General features: G+C 37.7%; 5 protein-coding genes and 1 pseudogene across 6 annotated transcripts; 5 read left to right on the top strand and 1 right to left on the bottom strand.

Moving 5' to 3' along the window:
• Positions 393–3683, top strand: LOC18605571 (oxalate--CoA ligase). Its single transcript, XM_018117470.1, has 4 exons — positions 393–1035; positions 1124–2171; positions 2509–2612; positions 3189–3683. Exons 1-4 carry the CDS (start codon positions 835–837, stop codon positions 3405–3407), a joined length of 1572 nt encoding a protein of 523 aa, XP_017972959.1. The 5' UTR covers positions 393–834; the 3' UTR covers positions 3408–3683.
• LOC18605570 lies at positions 4888–7105 on the top strand (annotated as a pseudogene).
• On the bottom strand, positions 7468–9999 carry LOC18605569 (tubulin beta-1 chain). Its single transcript, XM_007038638.2, has 3 exons — positions 9500–9999; positions 8547–8816; positions 7468–8431 (listed from the first exon to the last, which is right to left on the bottom strand). The coding sequence occupies exons 1-3, from the start codon at positions 9891–9893 to the stop codon at positions 7749–7751; spliced, it is 1347 nt and encodes a 448-aa protein (XP_007038700.1). The 5' UTR covers positions 9894–9999; the 3' UTR covers positions 7468–7748.
• Positions 13483–19351, top strand: LOC18605568 (actin-depolymerizing factor 7). 2 transcript variants are annotated; one of them, XM_007038636.2, is made up of 7 exons: positions 13483–13935; positions 14028–14157; positions 14661–14752; positions 14944–15043; positions 16567–16691; positions 18631–18890; positions 19001–19324. In XM_007038636.2, exons 1-7 carry the CDS (start codon positions 13621–13623, stop codon positions 19149–19151), a joined length of 1173 nt encoding a protein of 390 aa, XP_007038698.2. In that variant the 5' UTR covers positions 13483–13620; the 3' UTR covers positions 19152–19324. The 2 variants fall into 2 exon arrangements, with proteins under 2 accessions (XP_007038698.2, XP_007038697.1); XM_007038635.2 differs by lacking the exons at positions 13483–13935; positions 14028–14157; positions 14661–14752; positions 14944–15043; positions 16567–16691 and adding an exon at positions 17726–17896 and having other exon boundaries at positions 19001–19351.
• LOC18605566 (probable LRR receptor-like serine/threonine-protein kinase At4g36180) lies at positions 19730–23125 on the top strand. The gene has a single exon (XM_018117396.1). It carries the CDS (start codon positions 19927–19929, stop codon positions 22825–22827), a length of 2901 nt encoding a protein of 966 aa, XP_017972885.1. The 5' UTR covers positions 19730–19926; the 3' UTR covers positions 22828–23125.
• Positions 24550–27450, top strand: LOC18605565 (receptor-like protein 12). The gene has a single exon (XM_018117117.1). The coding sequence runs from the start codon at positions 24550–24552 to the stop codon at positions 27448–27450; it is 2901 nt and encodes a 966-aa protein (XP_017972606.1).

The raw sequence follows: 27770 nt of genomic DNA, 5'->3' as shown, positions 1-27770 counted from the left end.
AGTTGCCTTTTCGGATGTGCATGGGTTGATTGATCATACATGGTTCAACATTTATTAAAAATAAGAAAAAAAAAACAAGAAAAAGGCATCAATCCAGCTCCAATCAGGAGATTCCTGATTTCTAAAAAATTAAATACCTAATTATCCCTTTGAAGAGAAGAAAGATCGCATTTGATTTACAATACCAACAAATTAATCACTGTTCCTTGCATTCGACTTCAGCACACAGTATTAAACTTTGTTGTTAAGCTTAACTTCAGAGATAAGTGGATTGCGTTTGAGAAAATTAAGATTAATCTAATTCAAGACATCGACTGTTGATATTCTTTTCTTATGGAAAAGATTAAAATGTCCCTTTCTTTTTTCCTTTTTACTTTGCATTATGTTGCAGGAGGGTTAAGGCATGCGACAAGTGAAAAAACAGCGTGTTCAATCTCCTACGACACATGAGCAAACAGTTCCAGAAGAACAGCGGTTGTGAAACCAAAAAGCCTATCTCACCAGCTGGTAATTAATAGAGAGACACTTGTAAGAAACCCACAAGTTCCCCTACAAATGAAATTTTCTGAAGCAATATCACCGTCGAAGAGCGAAACTTCAAACTAACACCGTAAGCTGGATTGCAGCAGATTAAACGTTCTCATCATCTATCGCCAACCTTAAAATCTTGCCACCTGCCTAACCTCCGCCCTCCACTCTGCAAATCACCTTACAAAACTATTCTCTATAAGCTCGTTGTTAAATAATTCGTCTCCCCTGTTTATTCAAAACGAAATTTTCTGATCTTATCGGCTTATTGATTATCGGTATTATTGGCTTTCTGCAAAGAAAACGATGGAGAGTCTTACACTAACGGAATTACTGAAGCAGGTCGCTGGAGAATTCCCTCACCGTCTCGCCGTCTCAGTTCCGGGTAAGTTTGATATAACGCATTATAAGCTCCATGAAGTCATTGAACTTGCAGCTTCTAGGCTTTTAGCTAATGGGATCGGTGCTGGCGATGTCGTTGCACTCACTTTCCCTAATACCATCGAGGTTAGTTTCCTTTCCTTCTTTAAATAAGTCCTTCATTTTTTTTAATTTGCGAAGTGTTCTTTGAATTTCCTGCTGTATGTTTTTACAGTTTGTTATAATGTTTTTGGCTGTAATACGAGCTCGAGCCACGGCTGCGCCATTGAACCCTGCTTACACTACTGAAGAATTCGAGTTTTACCTATCCGACTCGGAGTCCAAGCTTTTGTTAACCTCAATTGAAGGCAACAGCTCAGCACAAGCCGCGGCTTCCAAGCTTAACATTCCACACGCCACAGCTACCCTTCATGATGCGGATTCTGAACTCGCACTTTCCCTGTCTCAACAAGACTCAGACCTAAACTCGGTCAGCAAACTCACTAATGAACCATCCGACGTAGCACTCTTTCTCCACACTTCAGGCACCACAAGCCGCCCTAAAGGCGTTCCACTGACTCAGTTCAACTTGGCATCCTCGGTTAAAAATGTTAAATCGGTTTATAAACTCACCGAGTCCGATGCAACCGTGTTAGTCCTCCCGTTATTTCACGTCCACGGCTTGATAGCCGGGTTGCTGAGCTCACTCGGAGCTGGTGCAGCCGTGACTCTCCCTTCCGCTGGCAGGTTCTCCGCCTCAACATTTTGGCAAGACATGAACAAATACAAGGCCACGTGGTACACTGCCGTCCCTACCATACACCAGATCATACTGGATCGCCACTTGGGCAATCCAGAACCCGTTTACCCGAAGCTCCGATTCATTAGGAGCTGCAGCGCTTCGCTAGCACCGGCTATACTGGCTCGGCTGGAGGAGGCGTTTGGGGCGCCAGTTTTGGAGGCTTATGCCATGACCGAGGCAACCCATTTGATGGCGTCAAACCCGTTACCAGAAAATGGGCCACATAAGGCCGGGTCGGTGGGGAGACCCGTGGGTCAAGAGATGGTGATTTTGGATGAAAATGGTGTGCCGCAAGTGGCAAATGTTAATGGGGAAGTATGTATTAGAGGACCAAATGTGACTAAGGGCTATAAAAATAACCCTGAAGCTAATAAATCAGCTTTCCGATTTGGGTGGTTCCACACTGGTGATCTTGGATATTTTGATCGGGACGGGTATTTGCATCTTGTGGGTCGGATCAAGGAGCTCATCAACCGTGGAGGTAAACCATATTATTTTCTGTTTATATTTGATACGTTATTAATATCTAGTCAGAATTCATTTTGTCCATGTTTTTACTATTTTTACTAGTATTTGTTTTTAAACAGAATCAAATTAGATAAAAAAAATAATATCATAATTGATAATTAAAAATGGACAAATAATTGAAATATCATAATAATTATGATATAATTAGTTTAATGATGAAACAATTTATAATTGATAAACAACATAAATCATATTCGGTATAATAGTATTATAATGTGCAAATTAAAGTCATCTTATTTGAAAATCTCCTAAACAGATGTTAAAATTGTTAATGTTTTGGTTATTTGAAGGTGAGAAAATATCGCCAATAGAAGTAGATGCAGTGCTTTTATCTCATCCAGATGTTGCCCAAGAAGTTGCTTTTGGAGTCCCTGATGACAAATACGGGGAAGAGGTAAGTTCACAAAACTAATATTTTTGGCAGCTGCATGTAGTTGTTGCCCATCCTTGATTAATGTACTAGTATCGAAGTAACACCACAATCCTGAAAAGAATATTCGAGTCGAGTCCTTCGTATATAGACAAAGACACGTAGCATCATGCATGCATGATCTAGGATACAGGGCGGTGAGAAAGGGCCCCACCCCTGATGCTTACAACTACCAGAGAAAGCATCAATTTATGACAAAACCCACCTCAGGCTGTAGATCAGAGAAGCCTCTTTGCTGATTGATTCCGTAGTGAAGAAAAGGACATCTAACTGTTCAAGATAGGGTGTTATTCCCTTGTTTCTTGTGATTTAAAAGTGCATTGCCCACATGAGATGTTTGTTGATCTTTTCATGGCCATGGATAGAGACATAGAGTAGTCGTGTGATGCCAAAAAGTATAGTAAATGCTTTGGGATGTTATTGTTATAGAAACTAGTTATATGATCATATTGGAAAATTTAGTTACTGTATATTATTTTCTTAGAGAAAGGAATTGATGCTGATTATTTTGTGTTGGATGATCATCTGCATGACCAACAGGTCAATTGCGCAATCGTTCCAAGAGAAGGATCGAATGTTGATGAGGCGGAGGTGCAGAGATTTTGCAAGAAGAGCCTTGCAGCTTTCAAAGTCCCTAAGAGAGTTTTCTTCACCGACGCTCTCCCAAAGACTGCCAGCGGGAAAATCCAACGGAGAATTGTAGCCGAGCACTTTCTTGCTCAAATCTCGACGGCTAAGGTTCCCAAGTTTGGAGCCTAAAGCACACACCATATCTATCTGCGCGCAGTTATATCTTGTGGGAAACGGGAGACCAGCTCCTTTGCTGTGACTATTTTTTACTCTGTAATTATTCTCTTTGTAAGTCGCAGATAAATATTAAAAATAACTTAAGAGGCGGAGAGAGGAGATTTAGTGGCATCTATAGAATATTAGAATTGCTGAGTTTCATATGGTAGAACTGGATTCTGAATATCAGCAATTTAACACTTCTGCATGCTATATACATAGTAGAGTTCCACTGCTACATTGGCTCTCTGTTCCTCGGAGGCAGCCCAAGATATAAACATTTCCGAGACAAATTAATTAAAGCTTAAACAAATTCTAGGACTCTTAAAATTAACATGCCAACAAATTTAAAACATTCCACATGGCTCGTCAATCATCATTTCAACTAATCCATAAATCGTATTAGATTTTCTCTGCAATCCCAATATCAGCCAGCAGAGTGCGAGCTATACAGGGGAAGATCACAATTAATTGTTGCCTGTCATTATAATTAGAAATGGTTGAGTTTTCATATCTATTTTTTTTTTTTTTGGCGAAATGGAGGTAACCTTATTTGAAAAGGAATCCAGGAACGGTTGTCAGCGACTACCAGGGCCCAGCACCGTCCGGAAACCACAAGCATTGGAAAAAGGAAACCAGTGAGCAAAGCAATTCAACCTAGCTAGCACAAAAATGAAACAGAGTAATTTAACAGAGGGAAAAGTCTACAAAAACAAATTTGAAACAAACATATATATATATATATTCGCTAGCTGGTAACCTATTTTTAAGTACACTGTCTCTTTTTCATTGAAATTCAACATGATCAGCCAGGAAAAGCTGCCCTTGCAAATGATTGAAACAAACTACAGGATTCAACTGAACGGGTACAGTGTACAAAGCCATGCATAATAGCCCAATCTGCAGGAATTGCATATCCTCTGAAAACTAAAATTCCCACAAGAAGCCATCTAACAAGTTCAAGAAACTAACTATTGACACTATGCAATTTGAGCTGCCCTGCTACAATGGGGTGGACTAGGTTGCAGTGAAAAAAGTGAGCTGCCATTATCAAAATCAGCACATACTGTTCCCACTCTTATAACTTTACTAGAAGTTTTTTGACTTACTAGAATTCCGCATGACTTAAACAGGTCATGGCCACATCAGCTTTGTAAAATGACATCCCTGCTTACTTCATCGAGGCTTAATGAATTTCACTACGCTGTGATTAAAGGGAAATGTGCTGGATGGACCAAGGTGAATCACAGCCAATTGGTTCGAGGGACGCTGCTCCAAGTGGAATATCAAATGAAGATCAAATTACATGTGTCCGGTTTGACAAATGTTTAACAGCAAAACAAGGTAAACTTTAAGAACTTACTCTGAGCTAGATTGCAGCTGATTAAAACAGTCTCTTCGTCAACTTTAGAATTTCAGCAGGTGACTAGACTTCTTCAAGTCGAGCGTCCAACCCCTACCATGCAAAATTGCCCTGTTAAAACCCCTCTTCTTTGTTATGGGCTTCGTGGAAAAACCCTCAATTTCTCTATCACTGTATTAATATTAATGTACACTTGTGCTGAAAGCAACCCGGAAGAGAAAAGCATGGACACTCTTACACTATCAGGATTACTGAAGCGCGTCGCCAGAGAATTCCCTCACCGGCGAGCCTGTCAATTTCTGGCAAGTTTGATATAACGCATTCTCGGCTCCAAGAACTCGTCGAACATGCCGCTTCCAGGCTAGTCACTGCTGGGTTTGGGAGAGGCGATGTTGTTGCACTTGCCTTCCTTAATACCATCGAGGTTTGCTTTCAAGCTTTGTTTCTTTTCATTACAAGAGTACTACTAATTTTCTGTGTATAACTTTTAGCTCTTACGCTGTACTATATTTTCGCTGTCATTACAGTTTGTAATTATGTTTTTGGCTATAACTAGAGCTCGAGCCACGGCTGCGCCACTCAACCCGGCATACACCACTGAAGAGTTCGAGTTTTACGTATCTGACTCAGAGTCCAAGCTTTTATTAACTCCACAGAATGGCAACACCTCGGCTCAGGCCGCGGCATCCAATCTTAGTATCCCACACGCCACAGCCACCTTTCTCCGTGCTGATTCTGAACTCGCTCTCTCCCTGACTCATTCCGAACCAGGCCCAACCTCGATCAGCGTACTCATCAATGACCCGTCTGACGTGGCACTCTTCCTCCACACTTCTGGCACCACAAGGCGTGCCATTGACTCAGCTTAATATAGTCTCTTCTGTTAAGAATACTATATCAGTTTACAAATTTACCGAGTCTGACTCATCCTTGTTAGTCCCTCCACTATTTCACGTTCACGGCTTATTGACGGGCTTGTTGAGCCCGCTCGGGGCTGGGGGAGCCGTGGCAATCCCGGCCGCTGGCAGATTCTCGGCTTCAACATTTTGGCAAGACGTGAAACAAGACACAGCAACGTGGTACACCGCGGTGCCCACAATTCATCAGATCCTACTCGAGCGCCACGTGGCAAACCCTGAATTCGTTTACCCGAAGCTCCGATTTATCAGGAGCTGTAGCGCGTCGCTTGCTCTGGCGATTCTGGAGCTGCTGGAAGAGGCATTTGGGGCGCCGGTCTTGGAGGCTTATGCCATGCCTGAAGCAACCAGGCTGACGGCTACGAACCCGTTGGTGGAAGATGGCCGACATAAGTCTGGGTCAGTGGGGAAACCCGTGGGTCAAGAGGTTGTAATATTGGATGAAAATGGTGTGCCGCAAGAGGCAAATGTCAGAGGTGAAATGTGTATTGGGGGACCAAATGTGACTAAGGACTATAAAAATAATCCTGAAGCTAATAAAGCAGGTTTCGAATATGGGTGGTTCCATACTGGAGATCTTGGGTATTTTGATTCGGATGGATATTTGTATCTTGTGGGTCGGATCAAGGAGTTTATTAATCGTGGAGGTAAACTTCAAATGATTTGTGAAATTACTATACTACCGACCATGCCATGTTATTGTCATCAATTCAAGTGGATGCTGTGCTTTTGTTTCATCCAGACATTGCACAAGCGGTCGCATCTGGAGTCCCTGATGACAAATATGGTGAAGAGGTAACATCGGTTTGATGTTAATATTTCTATTTCTCAACCGAACACCTCCACCAATATTTCTTAGTCATAGGATGAAAAGGGCCCATTTGGTTTGGATCAGTGAGACAAAGCACTACCCACGTCCAAGGATGGCAGAAGAAACGAGGCCCAACAAAATTTTGTGCTCATATATATAAGATGAATTTTTTTATAGAAATGTAACACTAGATCCACTTGTCCCAATCAATATAACCTCGAAAAAGCTCATATATAAAAAATTTTAATTGGAGGAATGCTAATCTTCTTTCAGATAAACTGCACAATCGTTCCAAGGGAAGGATGGAGTATTGGTGAGGCAGAGCTGCAGGAGTTCTGCAGGAAAAATCTTGCGGCTTTCAAAGTCCCCAAGAAAGTTTTTATAACCGATTCTCTGCCAAAGACTGCCAGCGGGAAAATCCATCGTAGATTTATAGCACAACACTTCCTGGCTCGTATCTCCACCTCTGAATCCCAAAACTTTCTTGCCTGAGTAAAAATACTATCTGCAGTTCTGCACTGATTTTATGTGAGCAAACTAAAGCCCTTACAATCCAAACAGATTGGATGGGGAGGGTAACTTCATTCGCTCGTTCTAGCTCCTAATGCATTTAACGAATAAATCAAAGCAGTTCCTAAATGATAAGGCTTGTCTAATACTTTATGGAATTGGATTCTTAGTTTCACACAGTAGAATCCTGCAATAGCATTGTGAATTTTTGGTGTAGACCAAGTTACTAACGAGTTTTCTCATCAAGTTTGGTAAGTCACTGAACAGAATGTCGTCATTTTGATACCTTTTGACAAAACCAGGGAACTTGGCAATTGTGAAATTATGAGACACGACAAAAACAGAAGTCTATCATACAGCCTGAAGGAGGAATGTTCTCCTTAAATAAGAAAAAAGAAATGGAAATTAAATGCCAAGTGAGAACCTATACACTTCTCTTCAACCAAGGCAGATTAACATTACCAAAAATAACATGCAATACAACCATTGCAAATGATTTAAGTTGAAAATCCATATGCATTCACCAACTATTGATGGTAAAGATGTTCGTAAACAAAACTCTCTAAACTACCATAAGCAAACAAAAACCATAAGCCAGGAGACTAGCCACATAACCACAATCCAAACACCCAAACAAGGTATTCAGGTAAAAAAAAAAAGAACTCCACAATATTAAGGCAGCAAACAAAAAGCCAGAAACAAACACACTACTATTAGGCGTCGTCCTGAAGTTCATCCTCCTCTTCCTCATATTCATACCCCTCCTCATCAGCTGTTGCATCTTGGTATTGTTGGTACTCAGAAACCAGATCATTCATGTTGCTCTCAGCCTCAGTAAACTCCATCTCATCCATACCTTCTCCAGTGTACCAATGCAAGAAAGCCTTCCTACGGAACATAGCTGTGAACTGCTCACTGACTCTCCGGAACATTTCCTGAATTGAAGTTGAGTTTCCAATGAATGTTGAGGCCATCTTCAAACCAGTTGGAGGAATATCACAAACGGTAGACTTCACATTATTGGGGATCCACTCCACAAAGTAGGATGAGTTCTTGTTCTGCACATTAATTATCTGTTCATCAACCTCCTTGGTGCTCATCTTGCCACGGAACATGGCTGAAGCAGTCAAGTATCGGCCATGGCGAGGATCGGCAGCACACATCATGTTCTTGGCATCCCACATTTGTTGAGTGAGCTCTGGTACAGTAAGGGCCCTGTACTGTTGGGACCCTCGAGATGTAAGTGGAGCAAAGCCAACCATGAAGAAATGCAGCCGAGGGAATGGAATAAGATTAACAGCAAGCTTGCGCAGATCTGAGTTGAGTTGACCAGGGAAACGGAGGCAGCAAGTTACCCCACTCATGGTGGCAGAAATCAGGTGGTTCAAGTCTCCAACTGCATTCAAACAGAAGCCAGTGCTGAGATTAGCAGAATTTTCACAACCAGCTTAAAAGGAAACATGCATCAGCAGGATAAAAAATGCCAAGAGCATGAAAGGTTTTTGACTTACAGCTTGGAGTGGTGAGCTTGAGAGTTCGGAAGCAAATATCATACAAAGCTTCATTATCCAAAACCATGCATTCATCTGCATTCTCAACAAGCTGGTGAACAGAGAGAGTGGCATTGTAAGGTTCAACAACAGTGTCAGACACCTTAGGGGATGGGAACACAGAAAAGGTGAGCATCATTCTGTCTGGGTATTCTTCTCTGATCTTGGAAATGAGAAGTGTTCCCATGCCTGACCCAGTTCCACCTCCCATTGAGTGGCATACTTGAAATCCTGAAAATTTTTTGAAGAAAAAAAAAAAGATCACTAAATCATAATCAACAAGAATGGATGCCAGGTAATATAGGAAAGCAAATTCCAATACAAAGCTAGGCAACAGTTACACAACATTTTAAATCACCATTGCATGTTTTTAAGAACCATCTAGCTCAACATTGAAATAAACGATCTAAAAGGCATAAAAACAGGTTTTCAAGCATACATTCAAGTTAATATTATTTATCAATTATTTAAGCAACCAAACAGAGGATCTTCATTATGAATATTGAAATTTGTTGTACAATGATTTGTACAAAAAAAAATCAATTGGAGTAAAAACTTAAAATACACAAAAAAAAAGAGGAAATACCTCGTTAGAGCCCATAAATCTTTAGACCAGAAGCAAGCAAGTGAGATAGTTTTCAAATCACTTTTCCAGATAACATTTACTTAAGCAATCACAGGAAATCAATCATATATTAAGTTGAAAAATCAATTTAAACATGCAAATAAACCCCAAAAACCTCCATAAATTCTCAGATTCGTACTAAATATCTAAAGTAATATCCAAAAACCATTTAAAAAACCAACCAATACAAGAAATGAAGCCACGAAATCCTTCTTACTCATACTCCTCTCTCCAAATAACAAAACGAGAAATAGAAAACAACGCCTTAAAAATTTAAATATCATTTTACCCTGCAAGCAGTCACAGTTCTCGGCTTCTTTCCTCACCACATCAAGCACTGAGTCAATCAACTCAGCCCCTTCCGTGTAATGACCCTTGGCCCAGTTATTCCCCGCACCGGACTGCCCGAAAACAAAGTTGTCGGGTCTGAAAATCTGCCCGTACGGCCCCGATCTAACACTGTCCATAGTACCAGGCTCGAGATCCATAAGGACGGCGCGTGGAACGAACCTCCCGCAACTCGCTTCATTGTAGTAAACATTGACGCGCTCCAGTTGCAACTCGTTGTCTCCTTGGTACCGTCCCGTGGAATCTATCCCGTGCTCGGCACAAACCACCTCCCAAAACTTGGCACCGATCTGGTTGCCGCATTGGCCTCCCTGAATATGAAGAATCTCACGCATTTTCCAAAGATTAAGAGGTTTCAGAGAATGAGAGCAGAAGTTTTTGAGTGGAGGCTTTTTCTTTTATGGAGGATCGCGAGGGGTTTGTTGTGGACATGAAAGAGAAAATGAGGCCTTATATAGGAAGGAGATGACGTAAGGTGGTGCTCGCCGTTAGGCTTGACGGAACGGGGTGACAGTCGTCTGATTTTAAGGGGGATTTGAATTTTGAATTTTTGAGGGAAAAAAAAAACCCTGAGGTTTTGGGTTTAATTAGAGCGTGACTTTTACGCGTGCTTTATGGAATTGAGGCTGACGCGCGGGTGGCATGTGGAAGAAAGTCTGAAAGTGGCTGTATGAAGAAGTGTTTGTCTGTCACTCAGTGCCTTCTTGTGCGCGAGAGGGTGGAGAATGGGGGCACGTGATTTTAGGGAGGAACATGTGACTTGCACTTTGGCTTAAAGAAACACATGTACTGGCCAGGGCGTGTTTGCGTGCCTCAAAGAAACTTAGCAGTAGGTATTATTCTTTTTAATAAAATATTTAGTAGTATAATTTTTTAATAAAATAGATAGCGTACTATTTGTTTTATGACATTTCATTTGTTATTCTCAAAAATCTTAAAAACTTTTAGTTAGTGCTTGAGATTTAGATGCAATGAAACTCCATTATTATACACACATGCAAAGTTCATTTGCAAAATTATTAACAATCTTTAAAATAAATAGTAGAATTGTTCATAATATTTACTTGCTACAAATGGCCAAACAAACCCTAGATTGTCTATATGTTTAGCCTTTAATCTCATTTTCTCATGCGGCCATAATATAATCCGTTGGAGGCTTATTGCAATTGCATACCAAACGTGGCCTTTACTCAGACAAGGGTGGGCCCCTTTGGGCGTTTCTGAGACTCAAAGAATAAAAGGCGGGGATGGTGAGTAATGGACAGAAAGGGAAGCAAAGTAACCATCAAACCTAACATCATCAGGTGATGGAGCGAGAGCAGGTGCAGTGATAACCAGAACCCTTCATAACAAAGCTAAACAAAGTCCACTTTTCGATGATGGGTCCAACGCCCAACTGAAGTACAATCATTCTCAAGAACTTGAAGCAAACAGATTTTATCTGCAATCTGAATCTCTAAATGTTTCATTGGACTTTGACGGAAAAGTAAACTGGGAATCCAACGACATTTTCCAATTATTGCTGTCTAATAATTCACTCAACCTCATCATCTAAACATTTTAGAAGCACGGGAAGGTAAAGGGTTTGGAGTATAACTCATAAAAAAAAAAGACTGCTATTGGATAATATTATATCTTAATCGAGCTATTGCAGCCACTGGCTCCAACACATTGTGGGAAAATTGCCTCTGCATGTTAAAAAAGGTTGATTATGCTCAAACTCAATAATTGACAACATCTATATTTTCAGAAAGGAAAAAAGCAAAATAAATAACAAAAAGAAATGGATGATGAAATTTTGTAAATTATTTGTTTAGTGCATATGAAAATCTATTAGATTTTAAGTTAATCATTCAATGAGAATTGAAAGGGTATTTTGACAATTAAACTTTAACAATTTCATTTTAATATATCGAATTTGATTAGTGAAAAGAAAAAAATATAAAATAAGAGATATATATTTCTCTTTATAAATTTAAATTGGCATAATATATGAAAAATCTCCTAAACTATTTAAGATAATTCAAATAAATCTTTATACTCTTATTATGTTCAATCAGGTCATTATACTTTTATTTTGAGTCAAATAAATTTTTATATTTTTATTTTGAATCAAATAAGCAATTATTATCAATGATTGATTCAATCAAAATATCATTTATTATTTAATGTTATGTGACATTAACGTAGTTTACTAACATATAATAATTAATGATAATGTGAGATAATGACATATCATAATTAATGATAAAATGACATATTAATTTGACGTGATAACATGATCTTGTGATATTTTTTACCTTTCACATCAACAATCAAAAAACAAATCATAAGTAGGCTTGATTTGATCATGCCAAGACCTGACTTATTGTCTATTAACACCACTATTTCAAACATAAGTCAATAAATAATTTTCTTCAAATACATTTTATGCCCCAATTATAATGGTTTTGCTATAAATTTGTAAAACCTACTAGGTAAGGATGTGAATGGATATTTTAGGTCAAATTATACAATTATTTTTTATATTCTGTCAAAATATTAAATTTTATTTTTATATAATAATTTATAAAATTTAGATCATTGTATTTTTTTAAAATTGATAATATCAATATAATATTTAATGATGTTAGAATTTTTTCATTATATATATTAATATGTATTTGACTATAATGATATGACATACTCATGTTAATATAATATCTAAGAATAATGTAATAATTATACTTGCGTAATATTGATTAAATATGTATATAAATTTTTAAATGTTGATGTGATATTATTATATTATTAATGTGACATTTTTGCAATTTAGACCTAATAACATCCAATTAGACAATTCCATATCATCACCTAAAAAATCCATATCATTTTCTCTTTTAACTAAATAGAACATATATTACATAAGCAAAAAATTAGGCTTCCCATGCTCTTTAAAAGCTATGTATGGTTAAAATAAGATAATGAATTCATAAGATGACACCTCATTAGCATAATAGCTCCATATTATCATTTAAAATTTATGTTTAAATTTTATCAATGTCATGTTAGAATAATCATTATATCATTTTTGAATGTTATGTCATCGAATTAAATACCATGTCAATACACTCCAATGTAATGTTAGTATAGATAGCAATAAATTTTTACACCAATAATTAGATCAACATTATTAATTTTGGAAAGTATATGAATTCAATTTTGACAATTTATTATATAAGGATTAAATTCACTATTTTGATAAAATACAAAGATTAATTACATAATTTAATCAATACCTTACAATTGGGTATCATGCATTACTTAGTCGATTAAATAAAATTAGAGTGCTTTATAATTGAGTTTGAATAGTAAAATTATTACCGTCACGAGTTGAGATAAAATTTGAATAGTGATATTTGAGTACCCATTATTTGAATTTGATTACAAATAATAATTTGTGATATTAAATTTTAAATTTTTATATATTATTTTATTTACAACTTCTTTATTATTTTAAACTTTAGTTTATTTTTTATGAATTAATTTTAATTTATTAATTATAATATACACAAAAAATAATTTTTAATTTATTTTAATCAAGTATTTGACAAATAAGTTTATTTAATAGATAATGTTCAAGATATTCAAATATGAATTTGAATAACAATTAAAATTTTTAATTAAATATGTACAATTTTTTTTAAAATTTGGAAGAAATATGTACAAAGTTTGATATCCTACTAATAAGATTCAATTTCAGATATTTTATTATTAAAATGTGTGTTCAAAATGTTATTAATTTATTTTAAATATTTAAATATTTAATTATTGATTAATATATTTTTTATATTAAAAAAAAAACAAAGGTAAAAGGAAGTGATGGGGTTAAAAAAACACGCGCAAGGCATGTGTTTTATAAGACTTGACAACAGAAAAAAATCAATTTAGTTTGCCCGTAGCGGATCAAAAGTCCTTTGCGAACCCTTTTTGGTTACCTTCTCCGTTCAACCAAATACCCTCCTAAAACCCTTGCCTCTGCCTCGACACCCTTTTCTCTCTATTTGCAGTTTTCAATTCAACATGGCGAACAAAAGACAGAAATTTGCTCGCAAGCAATACAAAGAAGCACACCCTGAGCTTTTTCCGACCCCACAGCCAACCCAAGCGAAAGACCCAGACAAGAAGAAGAAGAAGAAATATAAGAAGAGCCAGTTCAAGCGCAAAAAAGAAGAGTCCAAAGAGCCCAAACACCTTAATAAACCCTACAAAAAAGGGATTAGAAAACACCCACTTAGAATTCCCGGCATGAAGCCTGGTGAAAGTTGCTATATATGTAAAGCCAAAGATCATATCGCCAAGCTTTGCCCCCAAAAAGCTCAATGGGATAAACATACGGTTAGAGTTTATATTGCTTTCAACTTTCATCCTTTTTAATTTTGAAGTTTATGAGTTTCTTTAAAAAAAAAAAAATCTTTTGATGTTTATAGATATGTTTGCTCTGTCGTCATCGTGGACACAGTTTGAAGAACTGCCCTGAGGTTATGGATAAAAAGTTGTGTTATAATTGTGGAGAAACTGGACATTCTCTATCGAAATGCCCTCAACCTCTTCAAGATGGTATTTTGCTCCTTTGGATTTTATAACTTGGAATGCTCTACATTGGTTTTTTCTCTCCAAGATTCTATAAACTTGTGCACAAAGTTAGGAGTGTTAGTTTACCATATGATTGTGGTTACTTTTTTAAAATTTAGGTGTAATTTAGAGCAAAAGTTTTGTCAAAAGTGGTCTGTTTTATTATATTTAGTGTTTTAGTTCATTGTTCCTTGATAAATGCAAATGCTTATCTTCAAAATGAATTTGGTACTGACTTTGTTATAGTTTTTAGTACTATAAGATATGATTTAGGCTAGGGAATTTCTGTTCTAGAAGGCTTGTATTTGTAAGGAACTCAAGAATGAGAAACTCTACCTCAATTAGCATCTGTAAATGGATCATGTATGTTTTCTACAAATGACATAGGATAAAAAACTTGTTTCACGCTGGCAATTATATTTTGTTTGTGTTTGAGGCTTCTTATCATTTATTGCCATGGATGATGATTGTTCTCTTCCATATTGCAGGGGGGACTAAGTTTGCCAAATGTTTTATCTGTAAGGAAATTGGACATTTGAGCAAGAGCTGCCCAAAAAATACTCATGGAGTCTATCCAAAGGTATTTTTGAGTAAATTATTTGTAGGTTTTTTATTTTATAAGTGCAGAGTCTCTTGTATTCTTGGTAAGCAGACTACATATATATGATGTGGATGTTTATTGGTTTATGATTCAATCCATTGCAGCAATCTTTTTCTTAAGGAAATCAGACACCTTGAATTTCTTTTTTCTTTTGTTTGCTCTCTATATAGGGTGGTTGTTGCAAAATATGTGGTGGTGTAAGCCATTTAGCCAAAGATTGTCCTGATAAAGGCAAAAAAGCATCTGCTGCAGCTACCAGAGGTTGTGCATGTAAGTTTTTTTACTACCAATATTCAGGGTTTATCCCAACTGTTCAGTTATTTGTTTATATTATAGTGATTTTGAAGATTAGAGAAAGCAGAGAGCATCTAAGTAATATAATTGAATAACAAGGTTTACCCTGACTGAACCCTGGGTTTCATTCAATGGTTTTTATAAGTGTTGTACCATGTAGTAAGCTTCTTTAATTACTCCAAACCCAAAGATAAATTATTGGTGTCTGATGATGAGATATAAGTTTCAGGTCTGATTTGTTTTTCCCTTTTATTTTTCTTTTGTTTGTGTGTGTGTGTGTGTGTGTGTGTGCGCGCGCGCGCTCGCGTGTGTTGGGAGGCTTGAAGGAATTGGACTCTCAAAATGAAACTTGATCAGAGGCAATTGAATTGGCTAATAGGAGTTTAGCATTTGAGAGGGAGGTGATATTGTTCAAGTGCTGTTGAGTTCTAAGTAAATCTTGAATACTGATTTATTGTTTGTGATCCTGTGTAGTATACCTGAGATCCTTATATCTTGATGTGGACTTTGGCAAGAATATCTAGTAAACCTTTTTTTTTTGTAGTGACTTGACAAAAGAAAAGTAGAAAAAAAGTATCTTTCAAATTTTCACAATGTACTTGAGGTTATTGGTCTTGTTGTTGTTGAGCTATGATAAGAAGTTGAAATGACTGGTAAAAAAATAATCTGGATAGGATAAGAATCTCAATCCTTTGATGCTATGCCCTTTTCCGTTATCCCATGTTGTAGGATTGCTGGTAATGTGATAGAAAGTGTTTTGCAGTAGATTTAGTCCTTTGCTTTTGCATTTCATTTGCTCATGCAGCATAGCAAGAAATTACATTGTTTCTGTGATACATTACATGGGAGTGTGGTATATTTGGGGATTCTAGGCATGATTTGGACTTGCCCGGGTGCTGGTGACTTGTGGCCTAACAATGTCATGTGTCACTGATTTTTTTTTTTTGAGAGTTTTTTATTTTTTGAAATTCCATATCAGCAAAACTTACATGTCAGATCCACATCAGGGCCATGTCAGCAACATTAAGGGCTCTCTTTTACAGTGTTAGCAACTATCCATGATTTGACACATTTCTAAGAGTAGAAGGTCTATATTGATGAAAATTGGGGTAGAGGACTAAATTGAACATTACATGCTAGTACATGTGCCTATCAGTTACTTATACCGAATAATATAACATAGATTCTAATAATTGGTAGGAGTATAGCTAGGATAATTGTGTGGATTATATAGTGACTATAGAATTTGGAGTTTAAGGTCAAAAGAGTTGTAAAGCTATAGCCACTTTCCTGCTATAATCTGTCGAGTTATTTTGTGATGATTGATGAAAGTAAAATTGATGCTGGCGAGCTAGATGACCTGCTGGGAGTTTTTGTCTACTATTCTTGTCATCTAATGGCATCATGTTTTTGCTCTTCCTGTATGTGCAAATACAAGGTGTATGCTTATCTATGTGTGAAATGTTAACCTTATTCTTTGTATCATTTCCTGATTTCAGCATTTGAACATGGAGAAAGGCCTACAGGGCAGGTGACAAAATTCATTAGTGGGGATGATCTTGAGGATGACTTCGTTACAGCTGACTTTGCATCAACAGAAAATGATGCTTCTGATGCAAAAGATGCTAAGATAAAATCAAAAAAGAAACAAGGACCTAAAGTAGTAAATTTTGTAGGCTGAAAATTTTCTTCCTGTGAATTTTATGATTAGTATTTATGATCTCTGCTGACGGATGATTGCTATATTTCAAATATGTTCTATAGTGTTTCAAATATATTTTCTTCCTCTTTCAGTATTGCTTCTTAAGGACTTGATTGTTTTTTTCCAAGCCACTAACACTATTTCTGATTGTATTTTTATGTTTGGTCCTCATTTTTTTTTTTTGGATAGAATGTTTGAACCTGTTTCCAATAACATTGGGAATTATTCATTCTCCCTTAACATCATTTGATTAACGGACGAATTCGATCTATCAATATTGCAGACAGTTCATTTCTGGCTGTGCAAGACATCAGCATTCTTTTACTTTTGCCCTTCATATGATGATTGGGGTAATTAATAACTCATCTGCAATTTCAAAAGGATATAATTGTCTGTGAGACCTACTTTTCTCCAATCTAAACAATTTATGTTGCAAGCTTAGCCTGATCTGCCAGACTATTTGATGGGTGAGGATGGGTCCTTGGGGGAATTTTCTGACGATTTCTTAATTAGTTGTAGTAACTTTCTGTAGTTTCATTGGTTAATTATCATCGATAGTGCATCAAATGTAGACTCTTACTTTATTGGTATTTGTTTACTTAAGACTGTAAGGCCTAAGCCAACCCCCACCCAGAAGATGGAAAGAAGAAACTTCTAGTTTGTAAATGGTTGCATTGGGAGGGCATGCTGCGACCTTGATCGATCTTGATGTAAGTGTAGCAAGCGTTGAGAAAAGAAATAGAAGGAGAAAGAGCTGGAGCCAAAACCTAAACTTCTATCAGGAAACCTTAGATAAAATGTCAAAGGAAACAAGAAAATTTTACTCAAAATGATAAAAATAGCCAAAAAAAGATTGGCCATTCAACCAGCAACGTGGTTTCCTGATAATCTACACAAACTGTTGTTGTGGACATGATTAGCCTTCGAAGCTTGGAGAGTGTCTACCCTTGTTTTGACCTGAAATTTCTCCTCACCACCGCATGTCTCGCCTCTCAATATCTCCCCTGAATTAAGGATCTCCTCCTTTCCTACCCCATTCTACATTTCTCTCTTCCATTTTCCATCTTTCTTTCTTCTTCTTCCTCTTCATTTCTCACAAGGCTTGTTTCTTTTTGGACAACAAAATGGTAAGGTTTCTTTTCCAATGTTTCTATCTTTTGAAAGATCATGTTATTCAGATTTTCCAATATTTGAAATACAGACTTTGTTTGTTATGATTTTCGTTTCATTGTTTTATTCAATAGAAATAGGAAATATCCTAGAGGTCACCTTCTTTTCCAAGTTGTTGAAACTTAGAATTAGAAGGTGCTAATTACAAAGCAAAGAGAATCAGAACTGAAGGAAATGTATGCAAATTGGTAAAATATATATAGTATTTGGTTTCACTACTAAAAAATGTTGTTAAGAAAATTTAATACGATCAAATCTTTGAACATCTCCTATGGAATTTAAACATATATACTTTATCATTCTTTCTCAATCTTTTTAAATCGAGTTTAGGATTTCAGAAGCCACAAGCTAACCACCTTGAGCTAATCAGATGTGTCAATTTCAGCTAAGCCTTTTTTAGACTTTCAAACACATTCAGAAAATGCTTCAAATATTAGGCCTAAGTCACCGATTCAGTGCCACTTTCCAGGGCCAATATTGTTTCATATCACGTTAGAAAATTCTTTGCTGCTAAAAACATTTTAACAGACATATCATTTAGAATAATGCAAGCGTTGCAATCATCTCCAAACGTGATCCCTGGCTTTTCTGTTTCATTTAGAGATTACAGATGATGGTTTGAAATCTTTTATTGATTCACACAATATTTCCTGTTTTCTTTTCATATGTTGGACTTAAAATTTTGGATTAGGCGAACTCGGCATCTGGAATGGCTGTGCATGATGAATGTAAGCTGAAATTTCTGGAGCTAAAAGCAAAGAGGAACTACCGGTTCATCGTTTTCAAGATTCAGGACCAACAGGTGGTGGTAGACAAGGTCGGCAGCCCTCAAGAGACCTATGATGATTTCCAAGCTTCTCTGCCTGCCGATGAGTGCCGCTATGCTGTCTTTGATTTTGATTTCATTACTAGTGAGAACTGTCAGAAAAGCAAAATTTTCTTCATTGCATGGTAACCGCATTAATTTCTTTTTTCCCAGCAAAAAAAAAGACAAGAAGAAAAACAAAGGTAGGGGGGTGGGGGGGTCTTTCTTTCTCATTTTTGTACATGTTTTTTTGTAGGTCTCCCGATACATCAAAGGTGAGAAGTAAGATGGTGTATGCCAGCTCTAAAGACAGATTCAAGAGGGAATTGGATGGCATTCAAGTGGAGTTGCAGGCAACAGATCCTAGTGAAATGAGCTTTGACATTATAAAAGGCCGGGCGCTGTGAACGCTACTCCTGCGTTTCTATTCTCCAAACATTCACCCTGTCCTAAGCATTACGTTTTGTGAGCATTGTTTATTATTTGTACTTTTAAGAAATTTTCCTCTTAAACATTTTCATTTTTTGCTGTGTGGGTTTTACAATTTGACTGTGTAGTTTGAATGTACTAATATTATCCATACCTCTTATGCTAAACACTTTTTCAATCATCTCCATTTCATCTTAGATATATGAATAGTTTATTGTGATATTATTTCTTTGAAGTAAGGATCTGGAGTTAGTAACCTCATTTACAATGATGGGTTTACTAAGTTTTGAGTGATAATTAAGATAAAGGCCTCATGTTTGAATTATAATATTATTCACCAAAACAATAACAACTACAATGTCGGCCGAAATAGTGTAGAAAAACTGATTAGAGAGTAGAGTAAAGGAGTGTGACAACCGAACAACACGGTAGTAATTAGATATGCTTCATTTCCTCGAACCTGTCCTGCAGATGGAAACGAAATTTCCATTGCAGAAAGCAAATTATTGTTGAATTTTCTAGCATTAAGTTCATTGAACTACATTTGGTCCTTCCTGATTTGCTTTTCCACCACCTAACCTCACTTTTCTGAGTCAAGCTTTATGAGTCAAAGCCAACATATAGGCGCCAAAGATAGAATACGATGGCCTGGCCTACAAGTAATTTCCTGGCAACATGCATGTTGCAGTTCTCTTAGTTTCTATCTCACACTCTGCGGGCAATGGTGCATTTTTTTAGAATCACTTTTCAAATATGGGTAAACTTTTCAATCTTGTTCTCATTGTGCTTACCTTGTGCATTGAAATCGCACCCTTCTGTTCATGCCAAAATTCAAGCTTCATCAGTTGCATAGAAGGAGAAAGACAAACTCTTTTGACGCTGAAACAAAGTTTTGAAGATCCTTTCCATCGCCTATCTTCTTGGAAAGGCAAAAACTGTTGCACATGGAAAGGAGTAAGCTGCGATGAAATCAATGGGCATGTTGTCAAGCTTAATCTCAGAGCAACGTCACGGTTTAGTGGCGAGACTGTTTTGGGGAAATTTAGTGAGGAGAGTTCCTTAGTTGCTCGTGAGGTAAATTCTTGTTTGCTCGAGTTAAGGTATTTAGAACACCTGGATTTGAGTGGAAATGATTTCCAATACAGCGCCATCCCGCACTTTTTCAGTTTGATGAGACAGCTGAGATACCTTAATATCTCCAATGCTCGATTCAATGGAAGTGTTCCAAATAATCTTGGAAACCTTACTGGTTTACGTGTTCTTGATGTTAGTCATGATCAAGGACCGTGGGCCTTGAGGGTTGATGACGTACAATGGATTTCTAATCTGTCATCTTTGCGGCATCTTGGGATGGCAGGTGTATACCTTGGTGAGGCACCAGACTTCTCTCCGGTACTCAACATGCTTCCGTCCTTGTTATCTTTACATCTATCACTGTGTGGGCTCAATAATTCCCATTTGTCTCGGCATCCTATTAATTCTACATTTCATAGGATTCGGCATCTAGATCTTGGAAATAACCATTTTACCTGTCCAGTACCTATTATGCTTCAAAACATGACTTCTCTGAGAGTCCTTGATCTTAGCCTTAACCTTTTTAGTTGTTCAATCCAGAGCAGCTTTGATAACCTTAAAAGCCTTGTGCATCTCAATCTTGCAGGTAATGATTTTAGTAGCATTGAGAATGGGTTGATATCGATCTTAGGGAATATGTGCTACTTAAAATCATTAGATTTGTCATTTAACCAATTTCAGGGTGAGAAAATTGGAAAATACCGGAATTTATCTGGATGTGCTGGACATGATTTAGAGACTTTGGATTTAGGTTCTGGTAGGACTGGTGGCCAAATACCCGATTGGCTGGGGATTGGTGGCCATATTCCAGACTGGCTGGGGATGCTAAAAAACCTAAAATACCTTGATCTTTCTGGCAATCAATTGAATGGGAGCATCCCAGAAAGTCTCGGGCAACTTTCCAACCTCGAGACTATAGATCTTTCTCACAATTCATTGGAAGGTGCCATTTCCGAAGTACACTTAGCCGCACTCTCAAAGTTAAAAGTGTTGTCCATCAGCTCCAACAGTTTGACTATCACGATAAAATCCAACTGGGTCCCTCCTTTTCAACTGGAATACATTGAAATGGAGTCTTGCAAATTTGGAACAGAGTTTCCTCAATGGCTTCAAACACAATTGAAAGCCATTACACTAGTTCTTTCCAATACAAGCATCTCGGGCACCCTGCCAAATTGGATAATGGACATGAATCTCTATGAACTGGACCTCTCCCACAACCAGATTAATGGGACCCTTCCAAACTTTCCTTCCAACTTGAAGCGCGTCGATCTCTCCAGTAACTGGATCTCCGGGTCGCTTCCCGAAATTATTGGTGATATGTTGCCTCAATTGAGGTATTTGATTCTTTCCGACAACCTTATGAACGGTCCAATTCCTAACTCGTTGTGCCGTATTAAAACTCTGGTAGTTCTAGAACTCTCGAAAAATAGCTTGTCTGGAAATATTCCTAACTGCTGGAGAGATCATCATGTTATAGAAGTTTTAGATCTATCATCCAACAAGCTCTCAGGTGTTATCCCGAGCTCTATTGGGCATCTTGATTCACTGCGATGGTTGGACTTGAGCAACAATAATCTCAACGGAGAGCTGCCGTTGGACTTAAAAAGTTGCACATCTCTTAGACTGTTGGATGTTGGTGAGAATGCATTATCTGGAAATGTACCTAAATGGATTGGGGAGAGCTTTCGGTTCCTGACAATTCTCAGACTACGAGGAAATAAACTCAAAGGCAGTATCCCGTCGCAACTCTGCCAACTCTCCGCTGATTTGCATATCCTTGATCTTGCAGAAAACAATATAAAAGGGCGGATACCTCATTGCTTTGGCAACTTCACTGGCATGGTACTTCACGGCGAGGGAGATATCATACCGTTAGAACCCTACAAATACTTGATGTATTGGGAGGATGAGCACTTAACAGAGGTCATGAAAGGAAGATTCCTTGAATACACGTCAACGTTGTCGCTATTGGTTTATTTGGACCTCTCAAGGAATAAACTGAAGGGACAAATCCCTCAAGAGCTAACTTTCCTGACAGGGTTAATTGGTCTGAATTTGTCTCATAACCAGTTGTCAGGAACGATACCCAAGAAGATAGGAGAACTTGGGATGTTAGAATCTCTTGACTTGTCAGTAAATGAACTTTCTGGCGTGATTCCAAGTAGTATGTCAACTCTGACCAAACTAAGTCACCTCAACGTGTCATACAACAACTTCTCAGGACAAATTCCAAATGGCAATCAGCTCCAAACTCTTGATGATCCATCCATTTATGCTGGTAACCCTCTGCTCTGTGGCCCTCCACTACTAAAGAAATGCTTGGATGATGAGCCTCATCAAGGCAACAACGACAACGGTAGAGACAACCCTGCTGAGAAGATGTGGTTTTTCATTGTCATAATGTCTGGCTTCGCAACTGGGTTCTGGGGAGTTGTTGGGGTCTTAATATTCAAGAAAAGTTGGAGACATGCCTATTTCCTGTTGGTAGACAGGTCCAAAGATTGGGTACTTGTCCATGTAACATTAAAGATTGCAAGCGTCAGAAACATGATCAAGGGAAACCGCACAGATGAGTGAAAAGAGCAATGATTATCAGGTATTTAAAAAAAATTGCCCTCATGTTGCAAGAATTTCACTTTGCACTTAGAATCTCAATCTAGTAGTATCGTTTTTAGTATTCTAACTTTGTTCCCTGTTGAGTAATAAATGCGTTATGATGGATTTCAATTTGATAAGTGGCATTCAGTTTTTATTACTTGTCCTTGGTAACACTGATGCACAAACATAATGCTGATGTCACATGAGTTCCTTGGATCTCCAGAAATTTCTTTCGTGTATGAATAAAAAGAAATTTCTGGGATTAGTGTTGCAAGAATTTAGCTAATTTGCACTATAAATCTGTCTTTGATTTTGATTTCATTACTCATGAGAACTGCCAGAAAAGCAAAATTGTCTTCATTGCATGGTAACCGTATTTCTTTTTCCTAGCCAAAAAGGAAAAGAAAAGAAAAGGAGGATGGGGGATCTTTCTTTCTCATTTTTGTTCATGTTTTTTATTCTGCAATGAATCCTAGCCTTCAATTCCCTAGACAAGCTTTGGTTTTTGAACACAATTCAACAGCTTTCCTAAGTTACTGGTGTGCTTCAATCCCAAAACTCAAAAGCTCAGCATACTCATTTAAAGAGATGAAAAATGTAATCAAGCTTTTCCCAAAATAATTAAAGCTTTAGAGAAAAAGAAACTTAGTTTTATTTTAATAGACATTTAAAAAAAAAAGTTTGGATCATAATATTCTCTCCATTCAAACCATAAAAACCATGTCAACAGAAATTTTTTTTTCTCAGTTGAAAGTAGTTACTGAAGAATACAGTGTAAGGGCACGGCTGAGCGTTATCCGTCAAGATTCGTACATCTGAGATCACCTTGTCGCTTTTGGAATAAATATGCCAGTGCCACCACATAAAATATAGCAAGGAAAACACAATCCTGCTTCAAATATGGCGGAGCCGAGGAGACCATCCAAAAGCAAGGAGCAACACTATGCAAAGAACATAGAGTCTATGTCAACTCCGTATTTGGCAAGCTCGTCCGCAAAGGAATTTCCTACTTGTAGAGTGTGGATGATAGCAATATCGCCGATTGTTCTCATTAAAGCGGTGCCATTTGTCCCATGGTCTACTATCAGAACGTAGCATCTAAGAAATTGCAACAGCGGAGTCAAACTAAATGTCCAATTTCCTAGTGCCAACTAGGGGAGATGTTGCAAACAAACATAGTAAGAATTTAATCGTCGTCATTTTTGTATAGTTAGAATCTTGAATTCAGAGGGGACCAAAATAAACTCCCACGAAAATGCCAACCAAAGTAATGAAAAGGTTGATAAGAAAGTGTAAGCATCAACCAGCACAATCCAAAGCAACTATGGGAAAAAAAAATCTCCTCTTCTTAAATTTTTAACAGTCAAGATTAAATCTTATAGTATAAAAATAGATGTTTTAGTGCGAAATCAAATTAATTTTGGGTTTGTAAGATTTCACTAGTTTATTCAACCTACTTGGTCCATCCTAGTTTGCTGACCTGACCCCACTTGCCGCGTGCTGCAGTTAATGAGCCTAATTTGTTCGCTTAGGAAGTCAAGGCCCACTAAATTTATAACGATGGAATGTGATGATGGTCTGGTCTGCTGAGTAATTTCTGAGCAACATCGTGCCTGGTCTGGTCTACTGAGTAATTTCTGAGCAACATGGTGCCTCTTCTCTCTCTTTTTGATGTATTTTAAGTTCACCTATCATTTAAGCATGGATAAAACTTTCAATGCTAGGCTTTCTCTCTCTGATAATCACTTCTCAAGCATGGATAAACTTTTCAATGCTATGCTCCTACTGCTTACCTTGTTCACTGAAATCGCACTGCTCTGTTCATGCCAAAATGCAAGCTTCAGTTGCATACAAAGCGAAAGGCAAGCTCTCCTAAAACTGAAACAGAGTTTCTCAGACTCTTCCCATTGCCTATCTTCTTGGAAAGGCAAAAACTGTTGCATGTGGAAAGGAGTAAGCTGCGACGAAAACAATGGGCATGTTGTCAAGCTTAACCTCAGAGCAGGGTCAACGTCATGGCTTGATAACGGAAGTTCCTTACGGGCCCGTGAGGTAAATTCTTATATTACTGAGTTGAGATATTTGAAGTACCTGGACTTGAGTGGAAATGACTTCCAAGATAGCGCCATCCCGCAATTCTTCAGTTTGATGAAACAGCTGAGGTACCTTAATATCTCCGACGCCGGATTCAGTGGAAGTGTTCCTCAGAATCTTGGAAATCTTACTAGTTTACGTGTTCTTGATCTTAGCACAGAACATCGAGGATCGACATTGAGGGTAGATGATATTCAATGGATTTCTCATCTTGTATCCTTGCAGCAACTTGGTATGGCAGGTATACACCTTGGTGAGGCACGAAACCTATTTCAGGTACTCAACATGCTTCCTTCCTTGCAATCATTACATTTGTCGCATTGCGGGATTCATAATTTTCATTTCTCTCGGCTTCCAATTAATTCTACATTTCATGGTAGCCTTCAGCGTCTAGATCTTGGAGGTAACGATTTGGGAGGTCCAGTTCCTATTGCGCTCCAAAACATGACTCTTTTGAGAATCCTTGATCTTAGCTATAACCGTTTTAATTCTTCAATTCCAAACTGGTTTGGAAATTTTAAGAACCTTATTCATCTCAATCTTGCTGGGAATGATTTTAGTAGCACTAAAAAAGGGTTGGCATTGATCTTAGGAAATATGTGCTACTTAAAATCATTAGATTTGTCATTCAGTCAATTTCAGAATGATTTAATAGGAATTTATGAAAATGTATCTGGATGTGTTGGACATGATTTAGAGACGTTAAATTTAGATTATAGTATGATCAGTGGCCATATACCAGAACGGTTGGGGATGCTAAAAAACCTAAAACACCTTCATCTTTATGGCAATCAATTGAATGGGACCATCCCAGAAAGTCTTGGGCAACTTTCCCACCTCGAGACTATAGATCTTTCTCACAATTCATTGGAAGGCGCCATTTCCGAAGTCCACTTTGCTACGCTCTCAAAGTTGAAAGTGTTGTCCATTAGCTCCAACAGCTTGACTATCAAGATCAAATCCAACTGGGTCCCTCCTTTTCAACTGGAATGCATTGAAATGGGGTCCTGCAAATTCGGAACACAATTTCCTCAATGGCTTCGAACACAATTGAAAGCAACTACACTAGTTCTTTCCAACAATAGCATCTCGGGTATCCTGCCAAAATGGATCAAGGAGTTGAATCTTTCTCTACTGGACCTCTCTCACAACCAGATTACTGGATCCATTCCGAAATTTTCTTCCAACTTAATGACCATCGATCTCTCCAATAACTTGATCTCCGGGACCCTTACCGAAATGATTGGCGATAATAATGTTTTGTCTAAGTTGCAGAGTCTTATTCTTTCTGATAACCGAGTAAACGGCTCAATTCCGAACTCATTTTGCCACATAGAAACCCTAGAAGTTCTACAACTCTCAAAAAATAAGTTATCTGCGAATATTCCTGACTGCTGGAGAGATTATCAATCCTTACAAGTTTTAGATCTATCATCTAACAATCTCTCAGGGGTTATCCCCAGCTCAATTGGGCATCTTAACTCACTGCAATGGTTGCACTTGAGCAACAATAGTCTCAGCGGGGAGCCACCACTGGCCTTAAAAAACTGCAGAGATCTTGTAGTTTTGGATCTAGGTGAGAATGCGTTATCTGGACATGTACCTAAATGGATTGGGGATGGCTTCTGGCAGCTAAGCGTTCTCAGGCTACGAAAAAATAAATTCAGCGGAACTATCCCTTCTCAACTCTGCCACATATCTACTCTACAAATCCTAGATCTTGCAGAGAACAATCTGAAGGGAAAGATACCTTATTGCTTCGCCGATTTCATTGGTATGGTCAAGACAGATGTCGGTGATTTAGAGGGCTATTCCGGTATTTTTTGGACACAGTGGAACAATGAGCACCTAACAGAGGTCATCAAAGCAAGATCCTTAGAATACACAAAAACTTTACGGTTTTTGGTTAGTATGGACCTGTCAAGCAATAAGCTGGAGGGATCAATCCTAGAAGAGCTTGCACTCTTCACAGGATTAATTGGTCTGAATTTGTCTCATAACCAGTTATCAGGACAGTTCCCTAATAGGATAGGGAAACTTGAGTCGCTGGAATCACTCGACTTGTCTTTCAATGAACTTTCTGGCATGATTCCTGGTAGTATGTCATCTCTAACAAAACTTAGTCACCTCAACTTGTCATACAACAACTTCTCAGGAAAAATTCCAGAAGGCAATCAACTCCAAACTCTTGATGATCCATTCATTTATGCTGGTAACCCTCTGCTCTGTGGCGCTCCACTAAAGAAATGCTGGGATGATAAGCATCATCAAGGCAAAAATGGCAATGCCAAACACAACTCTGCTGAGAAGATGTGGTTTTACATTGTCATAATGTCTGGCTATGCAACTGGGTTCTGGGGTGTTGTTGCGGCCTTGATATTCAAGAAAAGTTGGCGACATGCTTATTTCTTGTTCGTGGACAAGTGCAAAGATTGGGTACTTGTGCTTGTAGCATTAAAGATGGCAAGTGTCAAAAACTTGATCAAGGGAAACCGCACAGATGAGTGATAAGAGCAATAATTATCAGGTATTCATATCTATGAAAATAACTGCATTCATGTTGCAAGAATTTCAGTTTGCAATTAGAATCTAGTAGTATTAATGCCTTTTGGTATCCTAACTTTGTTCCATATTGCGTGATATATATATGGTGGATTTCAATTTGAGAAGTGGCATTCAGTTTTTATTACTTGTTCTTAGCTAAACTGATGCAAAAACATAAAGCCAATGTCACATGAGTTCCTTGGATCTCCTGAAATTTCTTTCTTCTTGGTTATATTACCACCAGAAATTTCAGAATCTTCATAAAAGTTGATGATTGAACCCAA

Source organism: Theobroma cacao, chromosome 3 (assembly GCF_000208745.1).
Source record: "Theobroma cacao cultivar B97-61/B2 chromosome 3, Criollo_cocoa_genome_V2, whole genome shotgun sequence".
In the NCBI taxonomy this organism is placed as follows: domain Eukaryota; kingdom Viridiplantae; phylum Streptophyta; class Magnoliopsida; order Malvales; family Malvaceae; genus Theobroma; species Theobroma cacao.
Note: the sequence above shows the minus strand (reverse complement) of the source record. Positions and strands in the feature narration are given on the sequence as shown.

What these genes read in the sequence shown, in the direction of transcription:
- LOC18605569 (XM_007038638.2), bottom strand. Translation starts at nt 9,893, where the DNA reads ATGCGTGAGATTCTTCATATTCAGGGAGGCCAATGCGGCAACCAGATC. An exon ending in GAACTGTGACTGCTTGCAGG is followed by an intron (nt 8,817 to 9,499) that starts GTAAAATGATAT and finishes AAAAATTTTCAG; the next exon opens with GATTTCAAGTATGCCACTCA. An exon ending in CAAGCTCACCACTCCAAGCT is followed by an intron (nt 8,432 to 8,546) that starts GTAAGTCAAAAA and finishes GTTTGAATGCAG; the next exon opens with TTGGAGACTTGAACCACCTG.
- LOC18605565 (XM_018117117.1), top strand. Translation starts at nt 24,550, where the DNA reads ATGGATAAAACTTTCAATGCTAGGCTTTCTCTCTCTGATAATCACTTC.
- LOC18605571 (XM_018117470.1), top strand. Translation starts at nt 835, where the DNA reads ATGGAGAGTCTTACACTAACGGAATTACTGAAGCAGGTCGCTGGAGAA. An exon ending in CTTTCCCTAATACCATCGAG is followed by an intron (nt 1,036 to 1,123) that starts GTTAGTTTCCTT and finishes ATGTTTTTACAG; the next exon opens with TTTGTTATAATGTTTTTGGC. An exon ending in ATGACAAATACGGGGAAGAG is followed by an intron (nt 2,613 to 3,188) that starts GTAAGTTCACAA and finishes CATGACCAACAG; the next exon opens with GTCAATTGCGCAATCGTTCC.
- LOC18605566 (XM_018117396.1), top strand. Translation starts at nt 19,927, where the DNA reads ATGGGTAAACTTTTCAATCTTGTTCTCATTGTGCTTACCTTGTGCATT.
- LOC18605568 (XM_007038636.2), top strand. Translation starts at nt 13,621, where the DNA reads ATGGCGAACAAAAGACAGAAATTTGCTCGCAAGCAATACAAAGAAGCA. An exon ending in CTCAATGGGATAAACATACG is followed by an intron (nt 13,936 to 14,027) that starts GTTAGAGTTTAT and finishes TGATGTTTATAG; the next exon opens with ATATGTTTGCTCTGTCGTCA. An exon ending in ATGCTTCTGATGCAAAAGAT is followed by an intron (nt 16,692 to 18,630) that starts GCTAAGATAAAA and finishes ATTTTGGATTAG; the next exon opens with GCGAACTCGGCATCTGGAAT.